Source organism: Pogoniulus pusillus, chromosome 30, assembly GCF_015220805.1.
Source record: "Pogoniulus pusillus isolate bPogPus1 chromosome 30, bPogPus1.pri, whole genome shotgun sequence".
Classification (NCBI taxonomy): domain Eukaryota; kingdom Metazoa; phylum Chordata; class Aves; order Piciformes; family Lybiidae; genus Pogoniulus; species Pogoniulus pusillus.
The window spans coordinates 1,455,570-1,478,991 of NC_087293.1; the positions used below are offsets into that span (position 1 = coordinate 1,455,570).

General features: G+C 64.1%; 3 protein-coding genes across 4 annotated transcripts in view; 2 read left to right on the top strand and 1 right to left on the bottom strand.

The window, feature by feature from the left end:
• Positions 1 to 5,603: 5,603 nt before the first annotated feature.
• On the top strand, positions 5,604 to 15,507 carry INPP5J (inositol polyphosphate-5-phosphatase J). Its single transcript, XM_064168813.1, has 12 exons — positions 5,604 to 6,426; positions 7,371 to 7,481; positions 9,344 to 9,452; positions 10,031 to 10,147; positions 10,219 to 10,394; positions 11,140 to 11,251; positions 12,418 to 12,527; positions 12,979 to 13,159; positions 13,318 to 13,455; positions 13,948 to 14,040; positions 14,252 to 14,356; positions 14,485 to 15,507. Exons 1-12 carry the CDS (start codon positions 5,627 to 5,629, stop codon positions 15,067 to 15,069), a joined length of 2,637 nt encoding a protein of 878 aa, XP_064024883.1. The 5' UTR covers positions 5,604 to 5,626; the 3' UTR covers positions 15,070 to 15,507.
• A 62-nt stretch (positions 15,508 to 15,569) lies between these two features.
• PLA2G3 (phospholipase A2 group III) lies at positions 15,570 to 18,643 on the bottom strand. The gene is given in 8 exon segments (XM_064168817.1): positions 15,570 to 16,245; positions 16,444 to 16,578; positions 16,704 to 16,833; positions 17,139 to 17,644; positions 17,775 to 17,909; positions 18,009 to 18,141; positions 18,216 to 18,462; positions 18,464 to 18,643. Coding segments are annotated over 8 exon segments (1,671 nt in total). The 3' UTR covers positions 15,570 to 16,040.
• MAJIN (membrane anchored junction protein) overlaps positions 18,079 to 23,422 on the top strand; it is a 32,717-nt gene continuing 27,373 nt past the window's right edge. Inside the window, exon 1 of one of the 2 annotated variants that reach the window (XM_064168819.1) lies at positions 18,079 to 18,156. The gene's annotated coding sequence lies outside the window, so the exon portion shown is untranslated. Of the gene's footprint in view, positions 18,157 to 18,459; positions 18,533 to 23,422 lie in introns of those variants that run through there. The other variant, XM_064168820.1, reaches the window with a different exon arrangement.

Here is a 23,422-nt window from a genome sequence, read left to right on the forward strand (position 1 = left end):
CCCGCGCGCAGGCTGGGGGCGCTCCGCCCCGCTCGCGCGCGCGTCCGCGCAGCCGAGCACCAGCACGCGGGAGCGCGCCCGGCGGGGAGGCTGCAGCGCACTGCAGGGGCGCACTGCACACGGCCCGGGCACGGCGCGCTGCACGCACGCACTGCACACGGCCCGGGCACGGCAACACGCAGACCGCGGGCACGGCACACTGCACAGACACTGCACACACAGACCCCGGGCACAGCACACTGCACAGACACTGCACACGCAGACCCCGGGCACGACACACTGCACGCACACACTGCACACGCAGACGCCGGCATGGCAACACGCAGGCCGCGGGCACGGCACACTGCACGCACACACTGAACCAACAGACCCTGGGCACAGCACACTGCACGCCCACACTGCACACACAGACCTTGGGCACAGCATACTGCACACAGATTCTAAGCACGGCATCCTGCACATACACTGCACACACAGCCCATGGGCACAGCACACTGCACACAGATCCTGGGCATGGCACACTGCACATACACTGCACACACAGACCCTGGGCACGGCAACACGCTGACCATGCACACACAAGGACAGTTGTGCAGGGCAGATGTGCATACATAGAACATATGTGCATGTACAAGGGCAGGTGTGCACTTGCAGGGCAGATGTTCATGTGCAGGGGCAGGTGTGCATACCAAGGGGCAGGTGTGCATGGGCACGTGTGCATGCACAAAGGTGGATGTGCACATGCAAGGCAGATGTGCATGCACAAAGACAGATGTGCAGGGGCAGCTGTGTTTTCACAAGGGCAGATGAACACATGAAGGAGAGCTGTGCAGCACAGATGTGTGTGTGCAGGGGCAGGTGTGTAGACGCAAGGACAGCTGTGCAGGGCAGGTGTGCATGCACAAGGGCAGCTGTGCAGGGACAGCTGTGCTTCCAAAAGGGCAGATGAACACATGAAGGAGTGGTGAAGTGCAGATGTGTGTGTGCAGGGGCAGGTGTGCAGACACAAGGACAGCTGTGCAGCGCAGATGTGTGTGTGTGCAGGGGTAGGTGTGCATGCACAAGGGCAGCTGTGCAGGGCAGGGGTGTGTGTGAAGTGCAGGTGTGCATGCACAAGGGCAGCTGTGCAGGGCAGGGGTGTGTGTGCAGTGCAGGTGTGCATGCACAAGGGCAGCTGTGCAGGGCAGCTGTGTGTGCAGTGCAGGTGTGCATGCACAAGGGCAGCTGTGCAGGGCAGACGTGTGTGCAGTGTAGGTGTGCATGCACAAGGGCAGCTGTGCAGGGCAGGGGTGTGTGTGCAGTGCAGGTGTGTATGCACAAGGGCAGCTGTGCAGGGCAGGGGTGTGTGTGCAGGGCAGGTGTGCATGCACAAGGGCAGCTGTGCAGGGCAGCTGTGTGTGTGCAGTGCAGGGGGGTGTGCAGTGCAGGTGTGTGTGCAGTGCAGGTGTGCATGCACAAGGGCAGCTGTGCAGGGCAGGTGTGTGTGCAGTGCAGGTGTGTGTGCAATGCAGGTGTGCATGCACAAGGGCAGCTGTGCAGTGCAGGTGTGTGTGCAGTGCAGGTGTGCATGCACAAGGGCAGCTGTGCAGGGCAGGGGTGTGTGCAGTGCAGGTGTGCATGCACAAGGGCAGCTGTGCAGGGCAGGGGTGTGTGTGCAGTGCAGGTGTGCATGCACAAGGGCTGCTGTGCAGTGCAGGTGTGTGTGCAGTGCAGGTGTGCATGCACAATGGCAGCTGTGTGTGTGCAGTGCAGATGTGTGTGCAGTGCAGGTGTGCATGCACAAGGGCAGCTGTGTGTGTGCAGTGCAGGTGTGTGTGCAGTGCAGGTGTGTGTGCAGTGCAGGTGTGCATGCACAAGGGCAGCTGTGTGTGTGCAGTGCAGATGTGTGTGCAGTGCAGGTGTGCATGCACAAGGGCAGCTGTGCAGGGCAGGGGTGTGTGTGCAGTGCAGGTGTGCATGCACAAGGGCAGCTGTGCGGGGCAGGGGTGTGTGTGCAGTGCAGGTGTGTATGCACAAGGGCAGCTGTGCAGGGCAGGGGTGTGTGTGCAGGGCAGGTGTGCATGCACAAGGGCAGCTGTGCAGGGCAGCTGTGTGTGTGCAGTGCAGGGGGGTGTGCAGTGCAGGTGTGTGTGCAGTGCAGGTGTGCATGCACAAGGGCAGCTGTGCAGTGCAGGTGTGTGTGCAGTGCAGGTGTGCATGCACAAGGGCAGCTGTGCAGGGCAGGGGTGTGTGCAGTGCAGGTGTGCATGCACAAGGGCAGCTGTGCAGGGCAGGGGTGTGTGTGCAGTGCAGGTGTGCATGCACAAGGGCTGCTGTGCAGTGCAGGTGTGTGTGCAGTGCAGGTGTGCATGCACAATGGCAGCTGTGTGTGTGCAGTGCAGATGTGTGTGCAGTGAAGGTGTGCATGCACAAGGGCAGCTGTGTGTGTGCAGTGCAGGTGTGTGTGCAGTGCAGGTGTGCATGCACAAGGGCAGATGTGTGTGTGCAGTGCAGGTGTGCATGCACAAGGGCAGCTGTGTGTGTGCAGTGCAGATGTGTGTGCAGTGCAGGTGTGCATGCACAAGGGCAGCTGTGTGTGTGCAGTGCAGGTGTGTGTGTGCAGTGCAGGTGTGCATGCACAAGGGCAGCTGTGCAGTGCAGGGGTGTGTGTGCAGTGCAGGGGTGTGCATGCACAAGGGCAGCTGTGCAGGGCAGGGGTGTGTGTGCAGTGCAGGGGTGTGCATGCACAAGGGCAGCTGTGCAGGGCAGGGGTGTGTGTGCAGTGCAGGGGTGTGTGCAGTGCAGGTGTGCATGCACAAGGGCAGCTGTGTGTGTGTGCAGTGCAGGGGTGCATGCACAAGGGGAGCTGTGTGTGTGCAGTGCAGGTGTGTGTGCAGTGCAGGTGTGCATGCACAAGGGCAGCTGTGTGTGTGCAGTGCAGATGTGTGTGCAGTGCAGGTGTGCATGCACAAGGGCAGCTGTGCAGGGCAGGGGTGTGTGTGCAGTGCAGGGGTGTGCATGCACAAGGGCAGCTGTGCAGGGCAGGGGTGTGTGTGCAGTGCAGGGGTGTGCATGCAAAAGGGCAGCTGTGCAGGGCAGGGGTGTGTGTGCAGTGCAGGGGTGTGCATGCACAAGGGCAGCTGTGCAGGGCAGCTGTGTGTGTGCAGTGCAGGGGTGCATGCACAAGGGGAGCTCTGTGTGTGCAGTGCAGGTGTGTGTGCAGTGCAGGTGTGCATGCACAAGGGCAGCTGTGTGTGTGCAGTGCAGATGTGTGTGCAGTGCAGGTGTGCATGCACAAGGGCAGCTGTGCAGGGCAGGGGTGTGTGTGAAGTGCAGGTGTGCATGCACAAGGGCAGCTGTGCAGGGCAGGTGTGTGTGCAGTGCAGATGTGTGTGCAGTGCAGGTGTGCATGCACAAGGGCAGCTGTGCAGTGCAGGTGTGTGTGTGCAGTGCAGGTGTGCATGCACAAGGGCAGCTGTGCAGTGCAGGGGTGTGTGTGCAGTGCAGGGGTGTGTGCAGTGCAGGTGTGCATGCACAAGGGCAGATGTGTGTGTGCAGTGCAGGGCTGTGTGCAGTGCAGGGGTGTGTGCAGTGCAGTGTGCATGCACAAGGGCAGATGTGTGTGTGCAGTGCAGGGGTGTGTGCAGTGCAGGTGTGTGTGCAGTGCAGTGTGCATGCACAAGGGCAGATGTGTGTGTGCAGTGCAGGGGTGTGTGCAGTGCAGGTGTGTGTGCAGTGCAGTGTGCATGCACAAGGGCAGATGTGTGTGTGCAGTGCAGGGGTGTGAGCAGTGCAGGGGTGTGTGCAGTGCAGTGTGTATGCACAAGGGCAGCTGTGCAGGGCAGGGGTGTGTGCAGTGCAGGGGTGTGTGCAGTGCAGTGTGCATGCACAAGGGCAGCTGTGCAGTGCAGGTGTGTGTGCAGTGCAGGTGTGTGTGCAGTGCAGTGTGCATGCACAAGGGCAGATGTGTGTGTGCAGTGCAGGGGTGTGTGCAGTGCAGGGGTGTGTGCAGTGCAGGGGTGTGTGCAGTGCAGTGTGTATGCACAAGGGCAGCTGTGCAGTGCAGGGGTGTGTGTGCAGTGCAGGGGTGTGTGCAGTGCAGGTGTGCATGCACAAGGGCAGCTGTGTGTGTGCAGTGCAGATGTGTGTGCAGTGCAGGTGTGCATGCACAAGGGCAGCTGTGCAGGGCAGGGGTGTGTGTGAAGTGCAGGTGTGCATGCACAAGGGCAGCTGTGCAGGGCAGGTGTGTGTGCAGTGCAGATGTGTGTGCAGTGCAGGTGTGCATGCACAAGGGCAGCTGTGCAGTGCAGGTGTGTGTGTGCAGTGCAGGTGTGCATGCACAAGGGCAGCTGTGCAGTGCAGGTGTGTGTGTGCAGTGCAGGTGTGCATGCACAAGGGCAGCTGTGCAGTGCAGGGGTGTGTGTGCAGTGCAGGTGTGCATGCACAAGGGCAGCTGTGCAGTGCAGGGGTGTGTGTGCAGTGCAGGGGTGTGTGCAGTGCAGGTGTGCATGCACAAGGGCAGATGTGTGTGTGCAGTGCAGGGGTGTGTGCAGTGCAGGGGTGTGTGCAGTGCAGTGTGCATGCACAAGGGCAGATGTGTGTGTGCAGTGCAGGTGTGTGTGCAGTGCAGGTGTGTGTGCAGTGCAGTGTGCATGCACAAGGGCAGATGTGTGTGTGCAGTGCAGGTGTGTGTGCAGTGCAGGTGTGTGTGCAGTGCAGTGTGCATGCACAAGGGCAGATGTGTGTGTGCAGTGCAGGGGTGTGTGCAGTGCAGGGGTGTGTGCAGTGCAGTGTGTATGCACAAGGGCAGCTGTGCAGGGCAGGGGTGTGTGCAGTGCAGGGGTGTGTGCAGTGCAGTGTGCATGCACAAGGGCAGCTGTGCAGTGCAGGTGTGTGTGCAGTGCAGGTGTGTGTGCAGGGCAGTGTGCATGCACAAGGGCAGATGTGTGTGTGCAGTGCAGGGGTGTGTGCAGTGCAGGGGTGTGTGCAGTGCAGGGGTGTGTGCAGTGCAGTGTGTATGCACAAGGGCAGCTGTGCAGGGCAGGGGTGTGTGCAGTGCAGGTGTGTGTGCAGTGCAGTGTGCATGCACAAGGGCAGCTGTGCAGTGCAGGTGTGTGTGCAGTGCAGGTGTGTGTGCAGTGCAGTGTGCATGCACAAGGGCAGCTGTGCAGTGCAGATGTGTGTGCAGTGCAGGTGTGCATGCACAAGGGCAGCTGTGCAGTGCAGGTGTGTGTGCAGTGCAGGTGTGTGTGCAGTGCAGGTGTGTGTGCAGTGCAGGTGTGCATGCACAAGGGCAGATGTGCAGTGCAGTGCAGTGTGCATGCACAAGGGCAGCTGTGCAGTGCAGGTGTGTGTGCAGTGCAGGTGTGTGTGCAGTGCAGGTGTGTGTGCAGTGCAGGTGTGCATGCACAAGGGCAGATGTGCAGTGCAGTGCAGTGTGCATGCACAAGGGCAGCAGTGCAGGGCAGCTGTGCACGCGGCAGGCAGCTGTGCGCGGGGGGCGGGGCCGCGCTCGCGCCTCCTGCGCCTTTAAGGCGCCGCGCAGGTGGGGGGCGGGGGCTGACGTCACGGGAGGGGCAGGGCCGCAAGGTGAGCCGGGCCGGGGGGGCCGGGCCGGGCCCGGGGCCGCTCGCTCAGAGCTCCGCCGATGGAGCTGGCCCGGCGCGGCAGCGCGGACCAGGGCTCGGCCGCCGCGGCGGGGTCCCGGCCCGGCCCTCCGTGGGGTCCCGCGGCCGCCGCCTTTCCCGCGCGGCCGGTGTCCTTCGGCTCCGGTGGCACGGCCCGGCCACAGCCCGGGAGCGGGACCCCGGCGGCGCCTTTCCTCGGGAACGGCGGCGTCTCAGGCGTCCGCAGGAGCTCCCGCCCGGACGCCGCCTGCGACCCCTTTCTCTATGCCTGCCCGCGGCCCGGGGGCGCGCCCCGCGGCGGGTCGGAGGAGCGGGCCCCGGGCAGGGCTGCCCAGCCGCTGCCGCTGGAGCCCGGCCGGGTCCAGCCTGAGGGGACCGGCGGGCATCACAGCTTCGCGCTGCCGGCGCTGCTGCCGCCCAGCCCGGGCGCCCCCGCGCCTCGCCCCGCCATGCCGTCCCCCGTAGCGCCTGGCCCGGCACCGAGCCGACCCGCCTTCGCCGAGCTCAGTCCTCTGGAGCATGACGCCCCCGGCAAGCCGATGCCCGCCGAGCGGAGGGAGATGCTGCCCAAGGCGGAGTCGAGCGACCACATCTCGGCCTGGGCGAGCTCGTCCCCCCGCGCCGCCGGGCTGCCCAAAGCCATCTCCAGCGAGTTCATCGCCGGCGGGCGGGTGGGCCTGGCCAAACCTGCCGCCCTCTCCAAGCCGGAGCCGGACGAGCTCTCCCTCTTCGGCAAGTCCCTCGGCCTGCCAAGCTCCGCCGACTCCTGCGATGCGCTGCTCGGCGGCTCGGGAAGGGGCCCCGAGGACGGCTCGTTCCGGTGAGCAGGTGTCGCCGCCGGCGGAGCGCAGGGGGACCCACGCCGGGCAGAAACTGCCCTTGCTATGAAGCAGCGAGCGAAACCTGCCGCGGGCTGGAGATGCCCCTGGGCTCCTGCTGGGGGGAGTAGGGCGGGAGGTGTTCGGCTGGAGGAGATCTGGGGTGAGGGGCTGTGGACAGACAGTTTTCGAGGGAGGGGGAGGGGATGCCCAGCGCCTGCTGTCTGTGCAGGCAGCGTTCGCGGGAGGGGATGGGGGATGCTGCGTTGGGCGGCATGGCAGCGGCGCAGGCTGAGGAGCGGGTCTGCAAATGCCGTGGCATTGCCCCCCCTCGCTGTTGAAACGCGTCCCCTGTGTCTGGGGCTTGTCCCAGCGCTGCCGAAAGCGCCCGCGGGCCGCTGGTGCATGCTGCGTAACGGCACTAATGTGTTGTGACTGCTGATGTCTTTGCGCCGGTGAAGGACACTGCTGCGGGGCTTGCAGCGCTGCTGTCACATGCGATGCCCTGGCGTTTGGGGCTGGCCGCGTTCTGGGGCAGGCTGGGGGCTGAGGAGCCCGAAGGATTCCTGGGGAAGGGAAGTGGGTTTCTGGCGATGTCCTGTCTCGCAGGCTGCCTGCTGTGCTAGGCTGCCTGTGCCAGTCGGCAGCGATGGAAATGTGGGCTCTTTGTTTGGAATTTCACCAGGGCTTGGTTTGCAGCAGGGTTTGCCATGTGCCAGGGAAAGGTGCAGCCCCTGGGGGAGTTGAGAGGCAAGAACCTGTTTCCCTCCAACGGGACTTAAGGGCCTCCTGTAAATGCCCTGGCTTAAGCTTCAGCTGTGGCCACTTCTGTTGTAGGCAGAGAGCTTCTTTAATGGAGTTAGAAGCTGAGTAGGGGGGGAGACGCAGACGACAAGGAACACTTCTGAGCCCCAGGGTTAGTTTGTTCTTCCTTTGTCCTCCTAAGCATCACAGTGGTCACCTGGAACGTGGGCACAGCCATGCCCCCGAGCGATGTGACATCCCTGCTGCACCTCAACACGGGCGAGACGAACGACGCAGACATGATTGCCATTGGGTAAGAGCCTGAGGTGCAGGGCCCCACCTCTGCCCTGCAATGCCCCTTTTTGGGGGATCCCCATAGCCCTGGGTGAGGGGGTCAGGCAAGAGAAGAGCTGCAGCCCCAGCCCCCCCTGGAGTGAGGTGAGCAGGGAGGGCTGTGTGTTGCAAGCCATAAGATATGGTGACAGGCTCACAGGATGTCAGGGGTTAGAAGGGACCCAGAGGATCATTGAGTCCAATCTCCTTGGCCAGAGCAGGACCATCCAGTGTAGCTCAGGGCACACAGGAACACATCCAGACAGGCCTTGAAAGTCTCCACAGAAGGAGACGCCACAACCTCTCTGGGCAGCCTGTGCCAGGGCTCTGGGACCCTTCCAGTCAAGAAGTTCCCCCCTGTGTTGAGCTGGAACCTGCTGTGCTGCAGCTTCCATCCATTGTAAAGAAAGCCTGGATGAGGCACTTAGTGCCATGGTCTGGTTGATTGGATAGGGCTGGGTGATAGGTTGGCCTGGATGAGCTTGGAGCTCTCTTCCAACCTGGCTGATTCTATGATGAGTGCTGCTTGTCCTATCCCAGGGAGCCAGTGAGCAGAACCTGTCCCCCCTTTCCTGACCCCCAGCCCTCAGATAGTTATAACCATTTATTAGATACCCTCTATGGTGATGGAGAATCTTCTGCTAGTAAAATGGGGGTGCTGAGAGGAGCTGAACCCCTGGGATCCTGGGCAGCCCATAGCAAGCTGTGCCTTGGTGGGCAAAGCTCCTGCTTGAGCCTTAGCAGTGCTGGGCTCAGGTCTGTAGAGGCATTCAGCTTGCCTCGGGAAGTCCTCTGGGAGCGTTTTCCTCCTCTCAGCCTTTGCCCACGGTACGTAGGCCTCAAGGGCACAAATGTGCTGTGCCCACAGCTGGATTGGCTCCGTGCCTCTGGCAGCACTTAGCGGCTGGGCGAGCCGGCGCCGTGCCCGTGCGGGGAGGCGGTGTCGGTGTGGCTGGGCGAGGCAGGGTCCGTCGGTGGGGCGGACTGGTCCCTCAGGCTTCGCTGCGGTGTGTGCCGGTTCCTGCTGCGCCCGGGGACGTGCTGCCTTTACAGAGGCTGTGAGGACCGGTTCTGCCCGTGGGTGTGAGGTGAAGGAGGGCCCCTAGCGATCCTGAGCCCAGGCTGAGGGCGGGCAGAGCTGCCTCGGGCTCCTCCATCCTGGGCTGGAGCTGCACGGGGCTGTGGATGGATGGGGCAGAGGCGTAGCTGGCAGCCAGGGACATGCTGGAACTGTGTCCTGGCCAGGGCAGGGTGTCCTGCTGCTCCCCACCTCCAGGGTGTCTCTGCCTGGCTTCGTCCTTCTTCTGACCCGTGTCTTTGTGCCCTGAGTACTTGATATTTTTGGGCAAGACATTTCCTGATTCTGCCGTTCTCTGCGGATGTTCTTCCCTCCCTTTACTAACTGCTGAGCCATGAGGAGCTCTGTTAACCTTTTCTTTGCTGCTGCTCCCAGCTTTGGTGGCCAATATGCATCTGGACATCCTGTGCTGAAGTACTGGTGAGGCTTAGCTTCTCTGTAGAGCCCAGTGCAGCTAAAATGTCCCCTAAGCCCTTCTTGGACCTAGAGAGAGGCTTTGAACTGCTGTCCAGCCCCATGCAGCTGAACTGCTCCTGCTTTAAAATGGGCTAAGGCCTCATGGGCTCAGGGCCACTCGTGCCCTGCTAGCCCAGCATTGCTGGAGCGAGGATGTGGCTGGTTTGTGCTCTGAACCCAAGGTCTCCCTTGAGCTGCTCTTCATGCCCTGGCCCCACTCCCCAGCGCTGTGCTTTGGCACCTTTCTTGCCAGCTGGGGCGCAGACTGCTTCCTGCTGTGGCTGAGGAGTGTGTCCCTTGCTTCCCAGGCTGCAGGAGGTGAACTCTAAGATAAACAAGCGCCTGAAGGATGCCCTCTTCACGGATCAGTGGAGTGAGCTCTTCATGGATGTGCTGAGCCCCTTCCACTTTGTCCTGGTAAGGAGGCCTCAGTGAGGCTGTGCAGCTGGGGTTCCCTCTCTGTCTGAAAGGCAGGTGGACCATGGGCAGGCGAGTTTGGATGGTGTTGGGTGATAGGTTGGCCTTGATGATCTCAAAGGTCTTTTCCAGCCTGATTAATTCTGTGAGCTGGGCTGCAGAGCGTGAAGGAGGAGATGCTGTGGGACAGTCTACTGGAGGGACATACTGCAGCTGTCCAAGTAGCAAGTGGGGGCTGATCTGAGGGCATCTCACCAGCGTGCCATCTAGCCCGTGCCACCCTGTGCCTTAGGCTTCCCCTGTGGTGCTCTGGGGTCTGCACCAGGGCGAGGGGGCGAATGTGGGAGCAAGCCTGTGGCTGCCAGGCCAGGTTCACCTGGCTTAGGTGAGCCTTGGCTCTGCTGCACTGTTCAGCTGCCACTGTTGAGGAGGGTGTGCACAGATCTCTGACCTAAACGTGCTGGTGGCCAGCTGCAGGATGGGGGATGTGCAAAGGACGGAGGTGGGGGGAAGTTGTCCCTGCAGCCCTGGGCTCTGCTGTGGCTATCGTCTTACCTCATCCCCCGCTGCCACTGCAGGTCAGCACGGTGCGGATGCAGGGTGTGATCCTCCTGGTGTTTGCCAAGTACTACCACCTGCCCTTCCTGCAGGACATACAGACAGACTGCACGAGGACGGGGCTGGGAGGCTACTGGGTGAGTGTGGCCCGAGGGGAGGCCAGCAAGGGGCTGGCTTCCCAAGGAGTCATGGGATCCTCTCGGTGCAGGGCAACAAGGGTGGGGTGAGCGTTCGCCTCTCCGTCTTCGGCCACATGGTCTGCTTCCTGAACTGCCACCTGCCAGCACACCTGGAGAAGGCTGAGCAGCGCAAGGAGGACTTTGCCACCATCCTGCACATGCAGCAGTTTGAGGGGCGCGTGGCCAACGGCATCCTGGACCATGAGTGCGTACCCCATGAGGCTGCTGGCAGTACCCCACTGGCCAGGGTGCCAGTGCCAGCCCCCACCCTTCAGCCCTTCCAGATAGGCTCTGGGGTCTGTCATCTGAATGCCACCATAGCTCAAAGATGAGGTCCTGCTTGCAGAGTTGCAGAATTGTCCTGTGGGCCCAGTGGGAACTCAGCAAGGTGTTAAGAGGAGCCCTTGGTTCCCCCTGGGGCACATCCAGGCCTGGTGCTGCAGCTTTACAGCTCCACAGATTGCATCGAGTTGAAAGGGGCCCTCCAAGGTGATCTTGTCCAGCCCCACTGCAGTCAGCAGGGACACCTTCAACTAGGTCAGGCTGCCCAGGGTCACATTGAGTCTGATCCTGGATGTCTCCAGGGATGGGGCTTCTGTCACCTCCCTGGGCAGCTGCTGCCATATTGGTGCAGCTGAGGGTTTGGGAGCGGCGAGGTGGAGGGCCTGGCATCGCCCCAGTGTCGTGACTGTACAACTCGACTCTGGCAGGTGACTCATAGTGGAAATTTCCATCCTCAGTGTCTGCCCAGGGAAGTCAGGGCTACTTGGGTAATGGTGCTTGAGCCTACCTGAGGAACCCTGGCAGCGCTGGCAGCCACCCAAGCCGTTGGCTAAGTGCTGACCTGCATCGGTGCTCCCAAGAGCGCCTCTGCTGCAGGCTGAGGGCTGCTTCCTCCCTGCCGTGCTGCCTGGCGCCTTCCAGCCTGTCGCCCTCCTTCCCACCCTCAGCCTCGTGTTCTGGTTTGGGGACCTCAACTTCCGCATCGAGAGCCTGGACATCCGCTTCGTCAAGTACGCCATCGACAGCAACATCCTGAGCCAGCTCTGGGAGAAGGACCAGGTGGGCACACGTCTGCCTGAGCCTCAGATGGGCCCTGGCTGCACTGTGGCTCTTGCCAGATCTGCCTGTGCGGCTGTGCCCTTGCTGCTTGCAGGGCACAAAGGGCCAAGGGGCAGCACAGCCCCGGCATGGTCTGTCAAAGGGTCTGCAGGAAGGCTGGGGAGGGACTACTGACAAGGTCTTGTGATGACAGGAGGAGGAGGAGGAGGAATGGGTTTGAACTGGCAGAGAGGAGGTTCAAACTAGGTGTTAGGAAAGGGTTCTTTACAGTGAAGGTGGTGAGACACTGGCACAGGTTGCCCAGGGAGGTTGTGGAGCACAGAAGCACAAATCCCAGGGAGGTTGTAAAGCACAGAAGCACTCAATGTGATCTTTGATCACATTGAGTGCTTCTGTGCTCTACAACCTCCCTGGATGTGTTCAAGGCCAGGTTGGATGAGGCCTTGAGCTACCTGTTCTAGTGGGAGGTGTCCCTGCCTATGGCAGGGGGTTGGAATTGGATGATCCTTTAGATCCCTTCTGACCTAAACCATTCCATGATTCTATCTGCTTCCCTTAGCGTGCTGGGAAGAGCTTAGGGGCATTGGATGAGGCATGAGGACTTGCTGCTTGCATGGCATGGAGAGATCCCCAAGAGCTGTGTGGGGCAGGGATGTGTGTGCTGTGCTGGAGCAGTCCCGGGGGCTTGCAGTGGGGGCTGCTGTGCTGTGCTGGAGCAGTCCCAGGGGCTTGCAGTGGGGGCTGCTGTGCTGTGCTGGAGCAGTCCCAGGGGCTTGCAGTGGGGGCTGCTGTGCTGTGCTGGAGCAGTCCCAGGGGCTTGCAGTGGGGGCTGCTGTGCTGGAGCAGTCCCAGGGGCTTGCAGTGGGGGCTGCTGTGCTGGGGTGGAGCAGTCCCAGGGGCTTGCAGTGGGGGCTGCTGTGCTGGGGTGGAGCAGTCCCAGGGGCTTTCAGTGGGGGCTGCTGTGCTGTGCTGGAGCAGTCCCAGGGGCTTGCAGTGGGGGCTGCTGTGCTGGGGTGGAGCAGTCCCAGGGCTTGCAGTGGGGGCTGCTGTGCTGGGGTGGAGCAGTCCCAGGGGCTTGCAGTGGGGGCTGCTGTGCTGGGGTGGAGCAGTCCCAGGGGCTTGCAGTGGGGGCTGCTGTGCCCTTCTACCTGCTCTCTTTGCCACAGCTGAACATTGCCAAGAGCACCTGGCCTGTCCTCAGCGGTTTTCAGGAGGGACCCCTGAACTTCCCACCCACTTTCAAGTTTGATGTGGGCACCAACAAGTATGACAGCAGGTAGGAGAGCAGAGCTCAAGTGTGTGCTGGGCATGGGGACAGGTGGCATGCCTGAGGGGTGGTGCAGGAGTGGTGGGGCTCAGAGCCAGGGCAGGAGCTAATACTGGTGTGGATGGCTGAGAGAAGCCCATGCAGGGGCAGGCTTGGGCTGGACTGGGGATGCCAGGCTGGCACACAGCTGTTATGTTGGGGCAACCCTGGCCAGGCTGGGGGTGGCAGGCTGGGGCACAGCTGTCATGCCGCGACGGGCACGGGCTGGACCGAGGGTGGCAGGCTGGGACACCACTGTCATGCTGGTGCCAGCACGGGTCTGTCCCTGCAGCTGCACTGAGCTGTATGCTGAGACCGGCTGCTTCCCCTCCCAGTGTGTGCCGTAGTGCCAGGGGGAGGCAGTTTGGGCTGGAGCCCGCTGCCCTCTGCCAGGCAAGAGATGCCCCTCTGTGCCCCGCAGTGCCAAGAAGAGGAAGCCTGCCTGGACCGACCGCATCCTCTGGAAGATCAAGGGCGGCGTCGGGGCGGGCGGGCGGCGGCCCAGCCGCAGCGTGCTGTCGGTGAGCCAGCTCTGCTACTGCAGCCACATGGAGTACACCATCAGCGACCACAAGCCCGTGGCCGCTCTCTTCGCCGTGCAGGTGAGCAGCAGGCAGGAGGTGCTCCTGCGGGCACCATGGGGTGTGCAGGGCTCGGCTTTGCTCGGCCAGCTCAGCTGCTGGGGGTGGATGTGCAAGCACCCAGCCCTAGGGGGTGGTTCTCTCTGGCGTGCCCCTTGCTGTCAATGTGTCTCTGCCAGTTTGCTTCCAAGGCAGACAAGCCCCCGGTTGAGATCTACGTGGCTGATGAATGGAGCAGGCCTGAACAAGCAGTTGTCAGGTACAAGATGGCTGCTGGCTTCCACCGGAGCTCCTGGGACTGGATAGGACTCTACCGGGTATGGCCTTGGGGGGGCTGCTGGGGCTGCAGGGAGCGGGGGAGCCCTGCACGGCACCACAGGAGCCTCTCTGAGCCACCCCCCACCAGAAGGCACAGACACAGGGCATGGACCATGGTCTAGTTGATCAGACAGGGCTGGCTGCTAGGTTGGACTGGATGATCTTGGAGGTCTCTTCAACCTGGTTGATTCTGATTCTGTGACCTGTGCTCTGCATTCTCCCTTCCCCTCTGAAGCTCTGGCAGTTAGCAGCAGGATTTGGCCCTGCTTCAGGAGGCTCAGATCCAGCAGTCCTCTTTTGCTCCTGCTCCATGGGACTTATAGGGTCCAGAGCCTGGCACTCAGGGCTGGGGGTCGGAGCACTGCTGGGTGGTTTTAAGGCAGCTCTTTGTTTCCCTATGCAGGGAGAAGGGGGTCAGAGAGAGAGGAGAGCTGAGGCCAGGCAGGGGCGATGGTGCTGAGCAGAGCTGATGTGTCCCTGTGCACACACAGGTGGGCTTCCGGCACCCCAAAGACTACGTCTCCTATGTCTGGGCCAGGAGTGATGATGGAGAGCGCTGCCTGGAGAAGCAGCTGTGTGCCCAGGTGAGCCGGGGCCAGCCCTGCTGTGCCACCTGTGCCCCAGCCGGCCCCCTGTGACCCCAGCGGGGCAGGAGGAGGACTCCATGGTGGTTTGTACTGAGCCTCGGGCAGCCCCACTGTGCTGTGTCTTTGGGGACTTCTGCTGCCAGCTGGGGCTGGGAGGGGGCACTCCTGTGCCCAGCCCTGATGCCCATGAGCTGTCTCTGGGCTGCAGGTGACGTTCTCGGAGGAGGCACTGCCCAAGGGCAAGGGCGAGTACATCCTCGGCTACTACAGCAACACCTCCAGCAGCATCGCTGGCATGACCGAGCCCTTCCAGGTCAGCGTGGCCGAGGGAGGAGGGGGGCAGGGAGGGAATCGGTGCAGGGCTGCTTGGCTGGCAGGGGCCAGCCGCTGTGCTGCCCCCACAGCCCCCCGTGAGGCAGCGGTGCTGATGCGGGGACACAGATCTCGCTGCCCAGGTCGGAGGAGGGCAGCAGCCCCACGGACAGCTCGGGCAGCAGCTCGGAAGAGGAGGATGACAGCACCCTTGTCCTGCTGGCCCCCAAGTCCCGCAGCCCCAGCCCGGGCAAGATGAAACGGCACCGGAGCCGCAGCCCCAGCCTGGCCAAGTTCCAGGGCCTGATCCTGCGTCCGTCGAGCCGGGACAGGGGTACGAGCCGCAGCCCCTCGCCTCAGAGCCGCCGCGGCCCCGCCGGGGACATCCCCACCATCCACCTGCCGCAGGAGGAGCCGGCCCGGGCGGCGGACGGCCAGGAGGGCAGCGCCTTCCACCGGACTGCGCAGGAGCAGAGCCGCTCCCGGCTCGGCGCCGCCGACAAGCCCCTGGCCAGGGCCGACCCCAGGAACCTGGGGCTGCTGCCCGCGCTGCGCCTGGAGATGATCGACCAGGCCCTGGGCCGCCGCAGGGAGAGCGCCGACCAGGGCTACCCTTGCCAGAGGATGAGCCCCAGCAGCCCCCTGGGCAGCACCCCGAAGGAGGGCAGCAGCCCCCAGGAGCTGGACAGCCATAGCTGCGCCCTGGGCCGCTGACAGGCTGGCCCTGCCTCCCCTCTAGTCTGCTTGCTGTGTGCTTTCCTCTGCCCCTTTCCTGCTGAGCCTTCCCTCCCCCGTGTTTACCGCAGCGATTGCTCACCCTGAGTGCGGGCCAGGCTGCCCCCGGCTGAGCTCCTGCCCTGGGGCTGGTAGGGCCGGCAGGTGGCACAGGGGAGGGCGAGGCTGGTCCAGGGCAGGGGGGAGCCCCTCATGCAATTCAGAGTGCAAGACCCCTTCGGTCACCTTGGGGGTGCTGGCCTTGCACCTGGGGAGGGACAGGAGGCCAGGGCAGGGCTACGGTGGCATTGGTGATGGGCATAGAGTGAGGATCACCCCAGGGTACCCGAGATCAAAGCTTGCTCCTTCCACCCGTTAACCACTGTGCCTCAGCCTTGGATGTAGTGCAAGCAACGAAATAAACTGTCCCGCCCCGCCCGGCTGCGCTGTGCTCACTGCTGGGGGCCACAGTGTGAACGAAGAGGGGCAGGAGGCTCAGCCCTGGCGCCATAGACCATGCTCAGACCACCCTTTATTTTAATCTTCTGCCACACACAGGGGCTGACTCCTCCCCAGGGCACAGCCCCAGGCCTGCCTTAGCTGCTCCACCTCCCCCAGCAGACCCCAGCCCTCTGCACTGCCTCCTGCCCTGCCTGGGGGAGGGTCAGCCACACCACCCTGCTCATGCCCCCCAGCTGAAGGAACGCAGTCCAGGGAAGGGGAGGGGGGGTCCTGCTCTCCTGCCTGCCTCATCAGGGAACACCTTGGTGGCTTTTCCTTCCCGTGGTGCCCGTGGATGACAGCCATAGCTTGTTAAGAGCCTTCTCACTCCAGCTATGGGCCCCCAGCTCCATGCAGTCATGCCAGCAGCCATGCTTAGTGCCACCCAAGGGCCAGAAGTGGAGCAGCCCCACTCCGTGGCTGCAGCACAGCACATCTTCCTCCCCACCGGAGGCAGTGCTGCTTGGGCATCATCGAGGCACCGCATGGTGCCAAGTACCCGGCTTCTGCTCCAAGGCCAGCTGCAAGCATTGCTCATAGAGGGTGCCTCCACTGTACTGTGTCTTCCAGTCGGGATGCCTGGCCTTGGAGGTGCCATGCAGGGGAGCCCAGTGCCTTAGGGCCTTTCTGAGGTGCTGTGCAGGTACAAGGACCGCCCGGGCTGCTGCCGTACAGCTGCCAGAGAAGCAAAGCTGAGCATCAGTAAAGCTGCAGCACTGACATGCACTGCCTTCTACCCGGCCCTGCTCACAGCAGAGCAGAACAGGAGATGCATTTGCAATGCCAGCTTCATGCCAAGCCCGCAGGACAGCACCCAGCCCTCCTGCCCACCCATGGCATGCAAACTGTGCTCCCTTGACCCTCTCCACTTACTTGTGCTGTGCCCCTTCGCCCGGGCTGCAGTCGGTGGGTGGCTCCAGAACAAAGCAGTCCATGGCGATGCGGTCAGCCAGCACAGCCACCTCGGCGGCGCTGAGCTCCCTCGCCCTGCGCAGGAACCGTGCCAGCCTGCAGGCGCGGGACGGCAGCCATCAGCAGCTGCTGGCCAAGGTGGGCATCCCTCTGTCCCGCCTGGCCCCAAACTAGGGACAACGCGGGACACAAAGCCCTGCCTGCTGCTACTGGCCACACACCTGCGAGTGCAGTTGCAGTGGAAGGCGGTGCGGGTGCCCACGTTGTGCAGCTGGTACTTCACCCCCTGGGCTGCGACCTGGTGCTCGCACCTCTCCAGGCGCTTGTAACACCTGCACGCTCTGCCCGCCCCTGAGGACAGCAGGGGGGTGAGGAACCCCCCAGCACAGCACCCCAACGGGCTGAGGCATCCAGAGACCCCAGCTGCAGCACCTCAACGGGCTGAGGCATCCAGAGACCCCAGCACAGCACCCCAACGGGCTGAGGCATCCAGAGACCCCAGCACAGCACCCCAACGGGCTGAGGCATCCAGAGACCCTAGCTGCAGCACCCGAATGGGCTGAGGCATCCGGAGACCCCAGCTGCAGCACCCGAACGGGCTGAGGTGGCTGGAGACCCCAGCTGCAGCACCAAGGCTGCCCCCAGCACCGACTCACCCCGCTGCCGGCGCCCCTCCAGGGCAGGCACCGAGGTGGCTCTGCACTGCTGCGTGGCCAAGCTGGATGCGGGGCTGTCGTGGCGGGAGCGGGCGGCGCAGGGAGGCTGTGCCGAGCCCGCAGTCCGCGGCTGCGCTCCTATTAACGCTTGCCTTCCTCCAGCGAGGTCCTGCTCCAACACAGTCACCGCTGTTGGGGGGCCGGGCTCCAACCCCACACCTGCTGCCGGGTGCCTGGTCGTGGGCTCAGCCTTGTCCCCTGTGGCTGCAGGGGACAGGGGCTGTGGGCCCTGCAAGTGCTGTGCTGTCACAGGTCTCTGCGCCTGTCGGAGCCTCGGGCTTTGTTCCAGTCCTTGTCGGAGCCGCTTGCGCCCTGCCCTAGAGCCCTTCCTTCCCTCGGCCGCGGGCCGCACGGCAGGGCTGCCGGTCTCCTCCGCAGGCAGGCTGTACTGGTACTGACTCTGCTGCACCATCCTGGCCAGGGGCACTACTCCGTACCGCGCACACCTGTTGACACCGTGTGCCATGAGGCCCTGCCGCGGCCGTGCCGTGCCCCCTTCCAGCAGGTGGGGCACCAGGCAGGGCATGCTCGGGGCTGCAGCAGCAGCAGGCACGGGCAACCCCCGGGGACACTCACCCTCCCCACCAGTGCCACTGGACGCACTCTTCGCTCTCCTCCAGCACAAAGCAGGGCACCTCCAGCAGGTTGAAGAAGGTGACGCCGATGAAGTTGGAGACGGTGTCATTGAGGGCCAGCAGGCACTGCCGGAACCTGCGGGGCAGTCGGGGGCCGTGAGCTGCCCGGCAGCTCCCTTGGGCGGGGGTCGCAACCGCTTCCAGCCCCGTCCGGCCCGGGCAGCCCCCGGCGCACCTGGCGTCGCAGTCGCAGTGCGAGACGGTATGCAGGCGGTAGTTGCGGATGCCGTAGCTGAACTGCAGCGCCGCGATCTGCGCCGAGCACAGGTCGTGCTCCCGGCAGCACCGGTCGGGCCCGCGGAAGAGACCTGCGGGCAGCGTCGGTGAGTAACGGCCGCTGTCAGGAGGACGGATGGGGCGCTCCCGCCCGCCTCCCCCGTACCCAGCTCGCTGCTGTTCCCTGCCGAGTCACCGAGCCCGCACCACAGCGTGCCGGGCAGCGTCCAGCCCCGCCGGCGCCGCTTTCCCGTCGGCGCGGGGTCGGCGCAGGCGGCGCGGTGCCGCCAGAGCGCAGCCAGGTCCCGCCGCAGCGCGGCACCGGGGGCGGCGGGCGGGCGGCGGGCGCAGGCGGCGCGGAAGGCGCGAGCCAGGCGCGGGTCGCGGCGCACCCAGCAGGCGCGGAGGCGGCCGCGGCCGGCCCCAGGCGCTCTCCACCAGCGCGGCCGGGCCGGGCTCGGTGCCGCTGCCGAGGAAGGCCAGGTAGCGCGCGCCGCCGGGCCCCGCCGCGCCCCGCGCGCACACCGCACCCCCGGGCCAGGCGCGCGCGCACGCGCACAGGGCCGCGCACGCCAGCACCGCGCGCGCCCACATCCTGCCCTCCCCCCCCGCCCCGGGCCCGCTTTAAGCCCGCGCGCGGGGCGCACCCGGCGCTGATTGGGCCGCGCCCCCCCGGCCCCGCCCCCGCCCGGGCCCCTCTCGCCGCCTCCCTGCGCCCCGCGGCGTGGGCGCTCCGCCCGGGCCCCTTTCGCCGCCCCCCTGCGCCCCGCGGCGTGGGCGCTCCGCCCGGGCCCCTTTCGCCGCCCCTCTGCGCCCCGCGGCGTGGGCGCTCCGCCCGGGCCCCTTTCGCCGCCCCCCTGCGCCCCGCGGCGTGGGCGCTCCGCCCGGGCCCCTTTCGCCGCCCCCCTGCGCCCCGCGGCGTGGGCGCTCCGCCCGGGCCCCTTTCGCCGCCTCCCTGCGCCCCCGCGGCGTGGGCGCTCCGCCCGGGCCCCTTTCACCGCCCCTCTGCGCCCCGCGGCGTGGGCGCTCCGCCCGGGCCCCTTTCGCCGCCCCCCTGCGCCCCGCGGCGTGGGCGCTCCGCCCGGGCCCCTTTCGCCGCCCCTCTGCGCCCCGCGGCGTGGGCGCTCCGCCCGGGCCCCTTTCACCGCCCCCCTGCGCCCCGCGGCGTGGGAGCACCGCCCGGGCCCCTTTCGCCGCCCCCCCTGCGCCCCGCGGCGTGGGCGCTCCGCCCGGGCACGCCGCGCCGCGGGCACTCCTTGTCCCATGTTCCCTCTGCCTTGCGGCGCCGCCCGCACGCCCCGGGGTGCGCACCGCTGGCGGAGGCAGCGCTGCGCGGCAGCCCGCGGGCCGTGCGGAGCTCCCGGGCGGGCGGGCGGACGGAGAGGTGCGGGACCCGGCGGGAACACCCCCCCGCCGTGTGTGCACGTGCAGGTGCCCGTGTGCTGTGCGTGCCCGAGCATGTGTCACGCACCGGCACCGGCACCGGCACCGGGCGCCCGCACGTGCGTGCCCGAGGTGGCTGCGGACGGTCCAGGCAGGGAGGCATCGTCCTGCCCTAGCGCTGCTGCGCCTGCCGTGTGGCTCGGGACTGTCTGCTCAGGCGCTGGGGACCTCCAAGGATGGAGACTCCGCAGCCTCCCTGGGAAGCCTGTGCCAGTGCTTGACCTTCAGCGCTGAAAGGTGTTTCCCTGACCAGAAGCGGCACACCAGTGCCGCTTCATCTCTCTGCCGCAGGGTGCGAGGAAGGGTCTGGAAAGGGAAGGAAGCAGAAAGAGGCACCATGATTTTTCTGGGGCAGGTCCTGCTTCCGGGGCCAGCCCCGGGTTTATTTACTTGCTTGGGACGATGCTGTGCCCTTCTGGGATGCTGCATGCCGAGGGGTCATGACCGATGGTGTGTGGAGCCCTGTGTACCCAGGGGTGCTTGAGGGCAGCTGAGGTCTGGCAGCTAGGGTTTGGCTCTGGAGCCTTATCTCACTTTATCAGGATTTCCCTGATAGCCTGGCTGGAGGCCAACACCGTGCACAGTGCAGAGTCCACTCTGCAGCTGCTACAGGGCTGCCAGGTGCCACTCACGATACTGCCCGAGGGCTCCTAAAGGTCTCTCAGCTGCTGCATCACCTGGCTCGAGTGGCCCCTGCTCCGTGGAAGGACATTCCTGTCCCGGAGGCTGTTTTCTCCGAGGAAGAGCTCTGCTAGGAGATGCTGCAGCCCCGAGGGGTGCCAGCTTTCCACCTTCCCACTGGCATCCTCCTGCTGCAGACCCTGCCACACTGCACTGCTGGCCTGTCCCCTGCACTCCCAGTGGGCCGCTGGGCTGCCTCATGCCCACCCGTGCCCTTGTCACTCCCAGGGCAGCTGGGGCTGCCCCATGGCTGTGCTTACAGCCCCATGGGGAGAGCCTCGTGCCAGCAGCGCCGTGCAGCCTTGGCTGGCAAGTGTCTGAGTGCATCAGGGAGTCGGGAGCCAGTTTGGGTTTGTCTGGGAGATAAGCAGGGAGGGCTGTGGCTCTGCTCCTCACTCTCACAAGCAGCCAGCACGGGGGACGTGGCTGGCCCCATGCTGTGCAGCACTCTGCCAGCCAGATGGCTACTGCCCCACTGCCCGGGTGCTGCTGGGGTGTAGCTGCAGCGTGGGGCTGAGCCCTGGGCTGCCTGCCCTGATAGGCAGCGCCACGCAGCCCTGCCACCAGCTCCACTGACGTGGCTGAAGGTTGCTGTCAAGGACAGTGCAGGGCTGAGACACCAAGGGCTTGCTCTGCCTAAGCTGCTGCAGTGCTCGGGCACCACTGGGCCTGCAGTGGGGGAACGCTGGGCTCTGGCTCAGATGCCAGCAGCCATAGTCCCGTGCAGCAAAGGGGGTCAGTGAGTTCTGGACTGGGCTGACAGGAGTGCAAAGATGGCCTGGAGAAGTGATTCTCCTGCCCTGCACTCCACATCCCATTTGGGTCTCCCCAGTGCGAGGCAGACATCCCATACTGGGTCAATGGAGGCTGCTGAGCTGGCCAAGGCTGGAGCTCTGCTTCCCTGGGCTGGAGGAGGGGAGGAGAAGCTGAACCTCATCGCCTCTGAACTTGTGGTTGAGGCCAGCATAGTTTCTTCTCCCTTTGTACCCTAAGTCCAGCATGAACACTGAGGTGACCTTCTGTGCAGAGATCCTGCAGGCAGAGGCTGGATGTGTAGGTGACTGCTGGACCTGGGGTCTCATCTGTGCCACGCATCCCCAGCTGCCTCCATGCCCAGCCTTGCCCTTCGCCCCAGACAGCAGGCAGCACTGGCTCCCGCAGGCACGTCAGTGTCTGCACAGTGTGTGCTGCCAGCTGCACCCTGCTTGTGTCCCCACGGGAGAGGCACCAGTGGAGGGGGGACACAGCTCTCCCCACTGCAGGTAAGGGGCTTTTACTCTGTCCAGGACAGAGCTAGAGGAGTAGAGCTCTTCACAGCACAAGCAGGGGGAGGAGCTGGCTCTGCAGAGCCCGGGGCAGCCCTTGCCAGGTCCTGCATGTAAACACTGAGTGGTTCAAGGACTGCCATGGGACAGTGTCCTTCATGTGGGACATCCACAGGCATCATTACATAAGGAATTGCTGCAGTGTTGGACGTGAGCCTTTCTCCTTTCCACTGCTCTGGAAAGCTGGGCCATACAGCCATGTAGAGGTGGCAAGGAGAGGACGAGCATGTGTCCATCCCATGCAGCAGGGCACCAGGCACTGCTGCTGGCTCTTGGCACAGAAGGCAGAACTGAAAAGCAGCTGCTTTAGGCAAGCAAAGGAAGGTTGGAAACCAAAACAAGAGCTGCAGCAAGAGAAGGGATGGTGCAGCTGTTCCACACCTGAACTGAGGGGAGAGGGCTGATGTGGACTCTGCTATGCACCCATCCACAAGTTCCTCCGTCTCCTGCCAGGACCTGGTGGGTTGGAACTCAACTGCCTGACAGCTGCCATGGCCTCTCCCTGAGTGCCATCTTGTCCATCACTTGTCTCGGTCTAGAAGAGCCTGGGTCAAGCCATGGCTCCATGTCACAGGTTCACAGGCTCACAGATGTCAGGGGTTGGAAGGGACCCAAAGAGAGCATCCAGTCCAACCCCCTGCCAGTGCAGGACCATACAATCAGGGCACACAGGAGCACATCCAGACAGGCCTTGAAAGGCTCCAGGGAAGGAGACTCCATGGCCTCTCTGGGCAGCCTGTGCCAGGGCTCTGGGACCCTCACAGGCAAGAAGTTGCCCTTGTGCTGAGCTGCAACCTCCTGTGCTGCAGCTTCCATCCACTGCTGCTTGTCCTATCCCAGGCAGCAGTGAGCAGAACCTGTCCCCCCACTCCTGACCCCTAGCCCCCAGATATTGATAAACATTGATCCAATCCCCTCTCAGTCTTCTCCTCTCCAGACTAAGCAGCCCCAGGGCTCTCAGCCTCTCCTCACCAGGCAGTGCTCCAGTCTCTTCATCATCCTCATAGCCCTCCCCTGGACTCTCTCCAGCAGATCCCTCTCCCTCTGCAAGTGGGGAGCCCAAAACTGAAGGCAGTGCTCAAGATGAGGTCTCAGCAGGGCAGAGTAGAGGGGGAGGAGAACCTCCCTGGATCTGCTGGATACACGTTTGTGTCTCCCCTCCTTTGCCACCAAAACCCACACTTGGGCCACCCTGGCATGCTCCTGTGTGTACCCTCAGCACACAGCAGCCAGCAGTGCTCCCAGTGCCTCTGCCCCAGCCCTCTGAACTGATGCCTGGGCTGGCAGAAACGGGGCTCAGTGTTCCCATCAGCTGGTGGCACTAGGACGTGGTGGGAGTTAGGCTCTTCTGCAACTCTCCTGGCATCTGCCTGCTCCCTGGCTGCCACCCAGGTCCCGGGGTGAGGGTAGTGACCCATGCCCTGCAGCCCTACATCGAAGGGAGAGCACTGCTTCAGGCTGAGATTGCACTGGTGTCTGTGGGTGCTCAACCCCCCCGGGCAGGACCAGGCAGGGAATGCTCTGCCTTCACAGGCAGGCCCACATGGCTCTGATGCCACACTGGGGCTGGGATGTGCTGTGTGCCTGAAGCCCCTTAAGGAAAGGGCACCCTCTGGGATGTATATTCTAATATAGGCCTGTGGGGCACAGATTGCAGTGGGGGGGATTATCTCTGACTCTCAGTGCAGACTCTCAGTGCAAGCCCTGGCAGTCAGATCAGGCTCCACAGGCAGCTGCAGCTTCTGCAGCTCACACCACTCCTCTTCTGCCCCACCTTCTGCTGGGTTTCTGCAGGGCTCCTGCTGGGCTTCTGCAGGGCTTCTGCTGAGCTTCTGCAGGGCTTCTGCTGAGCTTCTGCAGGGCTTCTGATGAGCTTCTGCTGGGGCTTCTGCTGAGCTTCTGCAGGGCTTCTGCTGTGCTTCTG